This window comes from Microcebus murinus, chromosome 17 (genome assembly GCF_040939455.1).
Source record: "Microcebus murinus isolate Inina chromosome 17, M.murinus_Inina_mat1.0, whole genome shotgun sequence".
NCBI lineage: Eukaryota > Metazoa > Chordata > Mammalia > Primates > Cheirogaleidae > Microcebus > Microcebus murinus.
This window is the reverse complement of record NC_134120.1, coordinates 56230936-56244760: the sequence shown is the minus strand read 5'-3', so window position 1 is coordinate 56244760 and position 13825 is coordinate 56230936. Positions and strand designations below refer to the sequence as shown.

Here is a 13825-nt window from a genome sequence, read left to right as displayed (position 1 = left end):
GGGTCAGGGGCAGGGCCCCAGCAGTGGTGCTTTAGAAAATCCCCAGGTGAGTTTAACTGGAGAGGGCGAGGCTGCAGGTGTCATAGTGGCTTGGGCGGTATCCAAGGAGAAGAGAACATAAGAAAAATAAGTGAATCCCTGAGCCTTAGCACTGTCTTTCATCCTTGTGGGGCCACTGACATACCTTGGACACCTGTTACCCTGGGCCACGTTCTCCGAGCCCTCAGGCATTCACCACATGCCACTTATGAGATGATGGCAACATTCTCCTGACTTGGAAATCCAGAATTTCCAGGGCTGGAGCCAAAGAATTGTCATTTTAACATGTTTTTCAGTTGTACAAGAAGCCACAGGCTGCCGCACTGCACAGCACACTACCCTGGGCAGGTGGAGCCCCATTTGTCTGCTACTGAGGGAATTGGTGGAATTACAGAACTTTAAGTTGCCTAGGTAGTTCCTGCCTGCTTTTGTTCAATCATTAAATAAATACTATTATTAACCACTTACTTTCTCTGTTCTTCCTGAAGTAAACAACATACTGCTCCCATCTCCATGGGGCAATTGTGTCTCTGTTCAAATGTTGCTCAGCTACCCACTGGATGCTGTGGACTTTGGGTAAATCACTTATTACTTGGCCTCTCTGCACACAAGCATCCTTGTCTCTCAAATTCATATCCACCTTACTCATGTGGATCATAGAGTCTGTTTGAGCCTCCATAAAATAACTAAAACACCTGCATTATAACTTGTGAACATATGGTCCCCTGTCCTTCATGTGGACCCTCCCTTCCTCCCAATTCTAAAGGGAAATTAGAAATGTTCTGGATTGGATGTGTTCAGCATTGTTTTATGACTAACACTGAGCTAATCAGTGCTTTTCAAACTTTGTTAGCATGGGAATCACAGGCACTGGGGGCCAGAGGGGTAGTTTGAAAAAAGCTTATCCTGGGCCCCACCCAGACTTAGGAGCACAGAATACCTAGAGCTGGGATCTGGGAACAAGCATTGTAACAGCTTCTCCAGGTGATCTAAAAACATCCCACTTTGAGAAACAGATTTAAATGCTCTGTGTGATGCAAAGAAGCATAAATTATAAACCCTGTTTTTAAGAGAAGTTCGGGGATCTTTGAGAAGATGAGTTCTGTACACATGGAAATATTATTTATTTATTTATTTGAGACAGAATCTTGTCTGTCACCCCCGCTAGAGTGCAGTGGCGTCATTATAGCTCACTGCAACTTCAAACTCCTGGGCTCAAGGGGTCCTCCTGCCTCAGCCTCCCTGAGTTGCTGGGTCTACAGGCGTGCACCACCATGCCCTGCTAATTTTTTCTATTTTTAGTAGAGACAGGGTCTCACTCTTGCTCAGGCTGGTCTTGAACTCCTGAGCTCAAGTTATCCTCCCACCTCAGCCTCACAGAGTGCCAAGATTACAGGCTTGAGCCACTGTGCCTGGCTAGAAGTATTAAATTAATATCAATCACATAAGCTAAGGCAAGTGAAGGAACTTACATTGAACATCACAAATGACCATAACAATGTAAGGGAGTGCCCATCACCTGAGGTAAGTAAGGAGTAAGAGGTTGGGAGGAGAGAGCCCAGTGAGGACACGACTTACTGTGGGAAGGCTTCCTGGAGGAGGCAGCAGCATGAACCCACAGCAAAGCTTGTTAGGGAGAGAGGAGGGAATTTCAAGCAAGAGCGAAGGAAGGACCTGAGAAACTGCTGTGAGATGGCTCTGAATGAGAGGTCTTGGGGGAGTGATGACACTTCATTTGGGGAGCATGGAGGAAGAGCGTGGGGCTGAGTCCCTGAAGGCCAGACAGAGAAGGCACACCCATTCCTGTTCATGAAAACAAGTCCACCTGTGCGTTCCTGCCTCTCTCTTGCTGATCTCAGCATACACTGAACTCATTTAAGCATCAAGAAGCATCCACCAGACACTGAGCACACAGCACTTTGGTACTCAGGGGATGAGATGAAACTCTGGCCTTAGAGACTAAGGCAGGGAATGTGTTGTAAGGAATGTGTTATTAAGTCTATTTTCATTAAAAAATGTGTAACTTTGATTTTATACTTATATTAGCACTATTGCATTTATAATTAATGATTTAAATCACTTCTGGATTTATAAATAATATGAAAAGAGAATAAAAAGATAAGAAGGAATTTTTCTGAGATTCTTTGGTGAGAATTCAAGAAAGATGGAAGTTTAGAAGATGAAAGAGGACATGTGTGAGGACATGAAAGAGGACAGAGACAGGAAAGAAGAAAGTCTGTGATGTTAGTAGAATCCCTCTCCTCACAGTAGATGGAGAAGGTGGCAGCAGGGATGTAGGATTCATATTTCCTTATGCCAGCAACCTGGAAAACTTCTAGATTGTATCTGAAATGAAGTAAGAAGAGAGAAAATGAGTTAAGGTACAATCATTCATTTTCATGTATGGGCTGTTCACAAATCACATATTTATTATTTAGATTGTGTTTATATAGAGTAAACCTATGATAAAATTTTTCTGTTAACCAGAACATTCTACATCTAGGTGGTAGGTAGGTAGACGATGATTATGCAAGTATGTGTGCATATTGGCAAGTGTTAAGATACGTGAAGTGTACTTCACTAGCCTTCCTCCCCATAATCAAAGAGAAAACTAGACATCATACATCAAACAACTGTTTTCAGACATGGAGCAATTGGAAGTGTAGGATTATGATGCCTGAAGGAAAGGGAACATGCAGGATAAGCTCTATAATTACTCCAGCTTTCTACCTGGTACCATTTATTGCACATCATATGGGAAAGGGAATCCAAGTCTAGCATGGCAATTTTGCTGAGCTGAAGAAATGGAGATCAGAATTTGGAGAGGCTGTAGGGGCTGAAGTTTGTGGCACAGGGTCATGGAGAGGAGGAAGTTAGGCAAAGACAGAGCTCCAGAAATCTGCATGGGGTCACCCAATCCTTTAGCTGAATGCTGAGCTGTGCATTCATAGGGTGGGACTCCATGAAGTCAGGCAAAGCAAAACTGCTGGGAACAGAAAAAAATATTGAGGAACTATAAACTCAGTAACTCTCCGAGTTCATTTAGGGCCGAGATAACATAGTTCTGGCCACAATGAAGAGACTTCTGCTCTACTGGGGCTAAGCTAGTCATACCATAAAGGCTATTCTAGATGCAACATATCAAAACACAAAAACAAGCTGGCTAGGATAAAGCTGATATGCAAGTAACTTAACTTCCCGCCAAAACAAAATTCAACACTCTTTAAAGAAGGACAACAAAATCTAGACACTCAATAAGGTAAAAATAATGACATCCAGCAACCAGTTGAAAATTTTTAGACTTGTGAAAAAAAAAGCAAGAAATAACTCAATCAATGAAAACTGACCTAGAAATAGCAAACTCTTTAAAAACAGCTCTTTAAAATATTTTCCAGACTAAAGAACATGAACATAATGAAGACAAAAATAATGTATAAAAAATAACTGATAAAGAGAACAAATGGAACTAAGAGAGCTTTAAAAAACACAGCTGATATTTAAAAATTCACTCAATGGGCTTAAGAGCAAAATTAGACACTCAGAAGAAAAGATTGATGAACTTGAAGATAGGGTGATAGAAGCTACCCAGATCAAAGCACAGAGAGAAAATAAATTGAGAAAACAAAACAAAACAAAAAAACAGAGCCACAATAACCTATAGGATAATTTCAAAGGTTTAACACAGATGTCACTGGAGTCTCAGAAAAATGTGAACACAGAAAAATATATTTTAGTAAATAATGGCCAAATGTTTTCCAAATACTATGGAAAATATAAATTTTCAGATCCAAGAATTCAACAGACCCCAATCTAAAAAACATGGAGTTCCATCAAAGCACAATACAATTAAATTTTGGAATACCAGTGATAGACAAAAACATTAAAAACAGCCAAATAAAAAAACACATTATGTGCAAGGGAGCAATGGTGAGAATTATCGCACTTTTCTAACCAGAAATGATGCCAGACAAAAAGCAATAGGACAATATTATTAAAATTGCTTTTGAAAGAAAAAAAACCAAAACTATGAACTTACAATTTCACATCTAAAGATGTAGGTGGAAAACAATGAAGATCAAATACAGATATTCTTAGACCACAAAAACAGAGAATTCAGCACTAGCAGCCCTGCACTATATAAACTGGTAAACGATGTTCTTCAGACTAAAGGAAAATGATTCCAGATAGAAATTTAGAAAAAAAAGCTCTTGAAATGAGATTCACCTTTTCTCCATTTCTCAATGAAGTTTTGTGAAGATTTTATGTGAGAAGCTGCAGCATTTTCTTGTGACTATGAGAGAAAAAGCCACGAAGGTGGCTGCCAACAGTGTCCTGAGAACAGCAGAAGGGAAAAGAGAAAACCGCCTGCGGGACTGTGCAGAGTCGCCCAACCCAGAACTGTCCATCTTTGACTTTTTGTTCAGTGGCATGTTAAACATTGATAGAGCACTGTTAAAATCTAATCACAGAGGCAGTTTCAAGTTCTTCCCATTGGTCTCTTTGGAATACATTTGCAACACTTATGTCCTCAGCTTTATTTTTTGCCATGATGATAAAACTGAAATCTAAAATCTTTAATTATTGATTGATAACTCCAATTGCTTAGTGTACAATTTTTAGTAAAGCTACTCTTAGGGCTGCCACTGTTGTAACTCTGAGCATGGGAAATGCATATACCACTGTTGTGGGACACCAAAATGTCAACCACACATATCCCACAAGATGTGTCTGGAAATGGACAGGATTCCGACTGGCAGAGATCAAAGCAATGGGTCATGAGAGCCAGCGGAAGGTCCAGCACCAGGCAGGAAGTCTTCCCAGTTCCTGTCTAGTGATATTTGATCATAACTGCAGCCTAGTGCCTGTGGTGTGTGCCCCTGTTTCCAAGTGGAAGTCTTGGGAGCACTTAAGGTGTTACTACACCACTGCAGCATATCGGGTCAATTGTGTGGGCCTGGGAGGAGCTAGCCTGAACTGTAGGAACCGACGAAGCACGCCCAGCAACCCAACCGGTGAGCTGTATAACTGGGCAGAATTTTGGAATTGTTTTTCTTGGAGAAGAAAGTACACATAAATATTCAGATTTTAACTTTAAGTTACCAGTAAGAGATTGTTCTCCATTTGTTCCCCAATAAGAGCACCCACAAATATTACCTAGGAACATTGCTGTCCAAACAAAAGATATATCATTTATATATATATATATATATATATATATATACACACACACACACATATGTAACTTTTGAACTATGTACATCTGTACTTTTATACAAAAGAGAAGTTAATAGCTATCACACAAGAAATCTAGTGACCATCTAGCTTACAATCCAAAACAGTTTTAAATAGGACATTTTCAAACTCCATTTCAACAATTCTTTTTTTTTTATACAGTCCAGGAGTCTTTTATTTCCCATTAATTCGTAAGGAACAGGTTCTGGCACCTCAGACTCTTTACCCTGCGCCTCACAAAGTGTGCTATGCCTACTGTGCTGTGAATTCATAGGGAATGAGTTTCAGCAGGTCATACTCCTTTTGGTTCTCACAAAATGTGCTGCTCTGGGTGGAGCAGGTTGGTGCTTCAGTTGAACCCAGGTACCTTTCTCTTTGGCTTCCTTCTTTTTCTTCACATGTTTCAGGAAGCTGTCTTGGCTCTTATAGTGCTTAATATGCTCAATACACACATTGATTCTCCTGGCAAGAATCTTACCCTAACTTGTTTGTTTATTTACAATAATGCCAACAGCATGCTAGGTAACAGTGTAGACTCTTCCAGTGTTGCCATGGTGACATCTGTGGGGCATGCCTTTTTGAGCAGGACTCATTCCCTTGATATCTACAATATCGTCTTTCTTATATTAATAGATTCCCATTTTTATGGCCGAAGGAGCAACACCATGTTCTCTAAAAGGCCTAGAGAACAGGTATTAGCGCCTCTCCTCTTTCCCTTTGTGTTGGTTGTTTTGGTGCATTACTGGAAGATGGTGGCTCCAGCCAAAAGGCCCCACCCATGTCAACAGTTCTAAGTTGAACTGACAGGGATGTTTTTCAAAAGTTTTGTGCCTATCATTTCTAATCTTCACAACTCCTCTTCAGGATACATTATTTACTAGCTTCATTTTCTAAATGAAGAAATTGAGGCTTAAAGTTGTTAAATGTCATACTCAAGGTCACATAGGTAATAATACAGGCAGGATTTGAATCTGTGCCTATATTTCTATTCTTTCCATTCAGTCCTATAGCCTCTGATTTTTTGCAAGTTTATTGTGAGTTCATGCTAAGGCAATTTAATTCCAAAGCTGTGTTTTAAAATCAATATATTAATATTAAGTAGAATATGTGCCATCTGAATCTTCATATTTTTTTTATCCATTAAATATAAAATCCATGTTTTGTTGGTATTAGATTTATGGCTATTAGGGTGGGGAAAGGAGGGGCAGGGGCTGAAAGAAAAAGAGAAGTTGGTAATTTTTAGTGCCTGGCCATTTTGCCCCACAATTCATTCTACAAGTTTCTGCGGGGTACCCATGTTTGCTTAAAGATTTAAATCCCCAAGGACCATCTATGGGTAGCAGTAGTGGTTGTTAGCATTACACCTTCAAACACAATTAATCCTAAAGGTTCTACACTTTCCTCTGAACCAGGACTTGCTTCTAGAAACAAGATTTCCTCCCTCTTCAAGGCTGCTTGCTACTTGTTCCCGGAAACTCAGTGGCGAGAAATGAATGTGTCTCACTGATTACTGATAACGGCTACTGATTCACTTAGCTTCTTTTGTGTCCTGAAGTTTCTAAATCCTCTGCTTGGGATCTGCCACCAAGCCCCTTTCCAGGGAAACTGGTATGAAAATAGCATTTGACTGATCACTCTGGGGTTCTGACAAGGCACAAACTTCTAAGCCATGCTTCAACAAGCCTCCTCTCTTTTGAGTCTGGTTTCTGACCTCGTGCCTGTATTTTATACTCAAATTCTCCAACTTCCTGAGGAACATCTGCCTCTTCTGCACAATTTTCCTTTGCCATTACTTCCTACATTCAGTGCCCCATTTATTTCAATTAAAGGATGTGAGGTTAAAAAAGAAAAGACTATTAAAAGATGTTTTCTCTAAAGGATTATTTGCCTCCAAATAATCATTTTATGCTAGTTGGACTGAATATATTTCCTGGCTTCCTAAAAAAAATTAAAATTTGCTTTAGACTTAGAACTCTGATCTCTTGAGGAAAAAAGCCTAAATTAAAAGTGTACAGCCAGGCACAGTGGCTCACGCCTGTAATCCTAGCAATTTGGGAGGCTGAGGTGGGAAGATTGCTTGAGGCTGGGAGCTCGAGACCAGCCTGAGTAACATAGCAAGACCCCGTCTCTACCAAAAATAGAAATATTAGCTAGGCATGGTGGCACACAGCTGTAGTCCCAGCTACTTGGGAGGCTGAGGCAGGATGATCTCCTGAGCCCAGGAGTTTGAGGTTGCAGTGAGCTAGGCTGACGCCACTGCACTCTAGCCCAGGCAACAAAGCAAGGCTCTGTCTCAAAAAAAAAAAAAAAAAAAAAGCTACAGTGTCCCATCTTATATCTATTAAGATAGCTACTCTCAAAAGATATAAAATAACAAGAATTGGCATGAATATGGAGAAATTGGAACACTAGTGCACTGCTGGTGGGAATGTAAAATGGTACAGCCACTATGGAAAAGAGTATGGTGGTTCCCCAAACAATAGAGGAGATTCCTCTATTGAAAATAGAATCACCATATAACCATTTCTGCTTATATATACCTAAAATAATTGAAAACAGGCTCTCTTTCTTTTTATTTAAAAAAATTAGGGAGTACAAGTGTTTTTTGTTACATTGATGAATTGTGTCATACTGAAGTCAAGGCTATCAGTGTACCCAAAGGCAAAAAAGTCATTTTATAAGAAAACAGGATCTTGAAGCGATATTTGTACACCCATGTTCATAGCAGTGTTATTCACAATAGTCAAAAGTAGAATGCTCATCAACATATGAATGGATAAACAAAATGTGGTACTACATACATATAGTATATGTATTATATATATAATGATATATATGGATATATAATGGAATATTATTCAGCTATAAAATGGAAGATAATTCTGATACATGCTACAACATGAATGAACCTTGAGGCCATCATACGAGGTGAAATAGGACAGTCACTAAAAGACAAATACTGTGTGATTCCAATTATATGAGCTACCTAGTAGTCAAATTCATAAAGACAGAAAGTAGAATGGTGGTTTCCAGGGGCCAGGAGGAGAAAGAAATAGGGCATTGTTGTTTAATGGGTATAGAGTTTCAGTTCTGCGAGACGAAATGTTCTGCAACAATGTGAATGTAGTTAATACCACTGAACTGTACACTTAAAAATTGTTAAAATGGTCAATTTTATGATTATATGTATTTTGCCACAATTAAAAGTGTTTTAAAAGTGTGCTGTTATTTTCAGTATTACGTGTTTTTTGCAAATGGCTGGGTTTCTGTATTACTAGAGACCAGGCAGATGTGATCTGGAGTGAACCTGAAAACAGGTGGAGATTTTGTAAATCTGCCAACATGTGCAAGTAGAAACAAATTCCCTGCCAATTCATGCTCACCATATGTTGTCAGATGTTATGAATGCTTCAGAGGGAGAGAAAAAAGTGCAAAATAAGTGCTCCATGGGGCAACAGGATAGACATCTGTAAAGAGTCCATAGAGGGCCAGCCATGCTGAGAAGATCAACTGGACACTTGGCCCTACAGTGGGAGGATAATCCAAGTGATGTGATGAGGGACACTTCCTGTGGCTGTGATGCCCTCTAGCACCACAAACATGGAATGAATGTTTGCCCACGGTCACTTGAGTAGAGTGCAGCTGTAGGATCTTGAAGGAATCCTCCAGACTGCTTCATATTTTGTTCTTATTAGATTTTTAAATCTCTTATTGTTTCTTAATTATAAATCTGGATTCTCAGTTTTAAAAACTAACTAGCGTTATCTCTTAAGTCCACATTTATATATTGGTTCATTCAGAAGATAAAGTTCAAGATTGTTGTTTGCAGCCAATAGAGAACAGAAATAGTCATCTGCTATATAGGGCCCAAGATATACTTCAAAGAAGTTAAAGTGGTTTTCTTATTGTTGTTGCCTTTGTTACACCCTTATTCTGTGTTCTTATTTCTCAAATTGAGAGCACAAAAATCATGGATGTTGGGGTTTGAGCAGCAACAGTGTTTCTCTAAAAACTGTAAAATGTGCTTGTGTGTCCACAGTTTCTTACTATCCCCTTCTTTCTCTCTTTCTTTTTTAAAAGCAAGAGCTTTGCCATCCCTTAGTCTCTACTCTTATCAGCATCATGATCACCTGCTATAACTTCATGGTATAACTTATTCTTCATGTATTTAATTCAATTAAATAAACTTACGTTTAAAGCCTTGTATTAATATGCACTAAGCACTGCCACAAAGACAGCAGTATATGACAAAAAGACATACACCCTTTTTCGAAGGAATTAGAATCAAAGTGGGCAGTGCAACAAACACAAAAACTACAAATAGTGAAAATTCAAATTATAACTACAAATACAATTGTTGTGGAGCATAAGGCAAATTGATTCTAATGAGGAGAAATCGTAGAAGTTTCTTAGAGATAGTGCCTGTGGAGCTAGACCTTGGTGATGTCAAGGCTGTTAACTACCAGCAACAAATGGAGTAAAAGAAGGAACATGAGTGAAGTGTGTTGGAAATTGGATTTTGGGTACTGTTTTACACTAACTATAGAGCATATCTGGATGGAAAGGAAGAATGAAGAAGAACCTATGCTTACAGCAAAGACCAATTGTGGTAAATTAGCATAAAGGTTCAGATGAGGCCATGGAAGTAATATAATTATGCATCCTAGACAGCTGGTCTTCTGAGTGACCCCTGCAATATTTTGGGATGACTGAGCATACCTAGTAGGAATACATATTGTACATATTATGGGATGCAGTGGAGTTGGGAGCTGAAGTTACCCTGAGAGATGATAAAGAGTCTATGAAGCCATGCCTCACCTAGTCCTTGGATCCTCTGTGCCAGGGGGTGGGTAAAGCTCACCTGGTACATTCTTGATTTGGTGACCCCATAAAAGTCACAACTACTGAAAAGACAAAGAATAGCAAGACCAAAGGGACTGAGATTTTATGGTAAACCCCAAACAGTCCAGTGAAGCTCAAGTTTACATGCCTGGGAGAAAGAAGAGGAGACCAGGTTGCTGAAGACCTCAGGGATACTTTGTTAGGACTTGGGGTTCTTCTCTAGGCAATGGGGGAATGAGAAATAGGAAGTGGAAGGTGGCATGCTGAACCTGAGCTTTCGGAAGGCAACTCTGGCAGTGGTCACAATGTGGCAGGGAGAGAAACTAGGGACAAGGAGAGCACCCTTGGCATTTTAATTGTCCAAGAAGAGAAACAAAATTTGTTCTATGGACAGAAATGTTGGCCATGAAATATCAAAGCAGACAGACCAGGTACCAAAGCAGGAGTGTGTGCCCCAAGGATCTGATGTATCTACCTGGAACTGGACATCACTTGGAACTGTCTTCAGCCATCCTTTGGGAAATAGAAAAGTCTGTAGGATCTTAAGTATTTAGGATAAGATCTCCAAAATTTCCTTTGTTTTCCACATACTTATATCCTCACACCTCTGCCACCAACTTTATTAGATTTCATTAGGAACTGAACACTCAGAGATGGCGAGTCACTTACCAAATACATCTGTATACTTTATCAGTAGAGCTGGGTCTGGGATCAAAGATAAACAGGAATATTACAAATACATGGGAGAGAAATGCTTTATCTTTCTGTTTCCAAATAAGCAATAAATTGGAATGCACTGCTCCATAGCCGTGTCATCATATACTTCTCAGGCAAAGATAGGTTTCTATGGAGGGATTTAAGGTAGTCATTGTGAGTGCTTTTAGTGACCAACACATTTTAAAAATATTAATAGTTTTATTTAATCCATTTGAATGCTAGACCAGGACCACTGTGAAGACACTAGGAATTATGTGGGTATCTCTCAAGATAGAATGAAGTTAGTAAACATCTACTGATGCGTCATTGGTGAAAGTCTTTGCTGTCACTGTGCCCAATCTCCGACTCTCTAGCCCCAGCCTCAGCCCACCACCTACCAACATCTCACCAGTTCTTTGAGATTTCTCTTCTCTTGCATCTACTCATCTAGCCTTTTTGGGCTAACTATTCCATACCCTTCTTTCTTCTTCCTAGCTACTTTTCCCAGCATCCATCCCCAGTACCCACAGACAGAGAGAGTTTCCATGAAATCTTGCTCTGACCAAGTAAACATATCACAAGATCATATGATTGCAGACAGAACAATTCATGGATGGCAGGTGCTATGATGTCACTTTTCTTCACGTGTCTCTATCAAGATGCAATCCTGGAAAATAAAGGTTAAGTAAAGTAAATACTAGATGGATGCTGCGTAGTGTCCCAGAATTGCAGCGCCAAAAAGAATGTGAACTTCAAATACAAATTTCTCATTCTGTTTATGAATTTTTTCTACAGATTCTAGTCTCTTAAAAAATAGAAATCTTAGAGCTTATAGTATTTTCATATCTCTATTAGAAAACATTTTCTATAGAGGACAACAAGCTGCCATTCTATAGTTTCTGCTCATTTCTGTTAGGTCCATACACTGGCAATAAAAAATGTTAAGTGTGATTCTTGAGTTTTCATGTAGAAATGTACAAAATCAGTTTGGATTCAGTTATGATGTCAGTGGTGAGGTATGAAGTGTCAATGGGATATGAAGTCTTTTAGAAGGTGCCTAGTTCTGTTTACAAACAGCTGCCAAAATTACAATTAAATTTCTGATTGGGCAAAGCAGGTATTTTTAAACTGAGGATTGATGTGGTTATTTCTAGCTTATGTGCCAGGTATGGGGCAAGAAGGAGGGGTACTTGGTAGCTAGAACCTAACCCAAAAAAGACTATCCAGCTGGTCTGATTTTACATCTAAAAAGCTTTCAGTTCTATATACTTTAGACTGGAAATTTACATTTTAATCTAAGGCTGCTAAAACATTTTTAGAAAGTCCCACCATTCTAAGTGGGACATAACCCTTTTTCATTTAGGAAATTTTTCTTTCAAATGCTAACTACAAAAAAAATCTGCCTGGACTTAAGAAAAAAAGACCTATACTCACAGCAAGTTTTAGTATAACTTTTTTTCTGATAAAATTGGAGAAAGTTAGTTTAATTTTTATTAAGCTTACTTTAAAATCTGCATCCATAAATACACTAAGCTTGCACTTGCATTGAGATAAACAATAATTGTACTGACAGGTTTTACAACTGAAGGACATACAGTCATTGCAGATATTTTAACTGAATGAAGAATGTAAGATAAAAATGAAAGAAAGTTCACACATAAAAGATGCAAAAAAAACAAAGGTATGAAACATTTAACATGTAAAAGTTTTATACATTTAGTAGTATTTTCTTAGGAAAATTACACCTCAAAATACATTTCTAAATGAATCATGTTTGTGTATTTTGTCTTTAATATAATCAGATACATTCTGTTATGTAGTAGAAATTAGCATAAAAAATAAACCATTTCAAAATTTAACAAATCTCATAAAGTCATATCAAAGTAAATGATTAATTACAAAGCTTTGAAATATCACATTTCCCATAAATGAAATTTGACAGAAATATATATCTTACAGAAATTCACTATATAATATGTGACTTTTATGGCTGAACTATCTCCAATTTCAATATTTGCCCAATAATATCAATACTAACTGAGTAACTAATGCTAAATTTAGTAAAAAACAAAATACTCATTCATTTAGCTAGACTTAGCAACATGTTACCACATACTTGGCATTTTAATAATGCAGGCTTTTACTAGGGCTGATTGACAATTAAAACATAAGTTTCTAATAGGTGTGAAAGGATTTAGTATTAGCTAGATATTTGAACTGGTAGATCATCTGGTATATTCTGTTTAGTGTCAGCATCAATTTTATACATGCAACCACATATGATTTTAGGATGTATATATTATATGTATATTATATATGTCTACATATATTACTTAAAGATATAGTTATATATACAGAAGGGTAGTTGAAATATTAAAACATCTACAATAGGCTAGATTAAAATAGGAATAGCTCATGAATACTAAAAACGAGGTATTTTCATGCTATGTCAGGTACATATAGCTTATTGCATTCCTAAAGCATTTTTCTTTGTTTTTTAACAGGTTATTTGGTATCAAATCAGTAATTCAAACAGACTGTTCGAGTACTTGGAAGATCATAGTAAACCCAGAACTGTCGTGGTATCACCACGCCAACCCCATCCTGCTGCTAGTGATGTACTATACTCTGGCCACTCTGATTCGCATCTGGCTGCAAGAACCCCTAGTAAGAATAAAAAGGTTTTCATGATCTTGTCTACAAAGCAACCTGATCTCCATGTGAAATGATTCATTCCTACCACCTCCTGATGAATCAGTACTGTATTCAATATCACTCTAATGTTATGGTTGTAGTGTATTAATTCTTCAAAGAGTATTAAGTGAATATAAATACTGTCAGGAGGAAGACTAGCTTCCCTTTGCTGATATCGCTGTGTGCTGCTAAGAATGACAGGTGGTGAGGAGAATGGAAGACTCGATTTTACTGGGAACTTACTAAGTGCCCAATAATATGCTTGGCTGTTTACATATATTATCCCATTTAATCCACTAAATAATTCTGAAGAATAGGTATT

The 13825-nt window shown here is 38.2% G+C and overlaps 1 protein-coding gene across 2 annotated transcripts in view; it reads left to right on the top strand.

Annotated features, from left to right (window-relative positions):
• The window catches only part of PIEZO2 (piezo type mechanosensitive ion channel component 2), a 449399-nt gene that overhangs the window by 291526 nt on the left and 144048 nt on the right, over nucleotides 1-13825 (top strand). For both annotated transcript variants that reach the window (XM_012746201.2, XM_075993690.1), the window contains exon 8: nucleotides 13314-13476. In XM_012746201.2, coding sequence (XP_012601655.2) covers nucleotides 13314-13476 — 163 coding nt within the window. The remainder of the gene's footprint in view (nucleotides 1-13313; nucleotides 13477-13825) is intronic.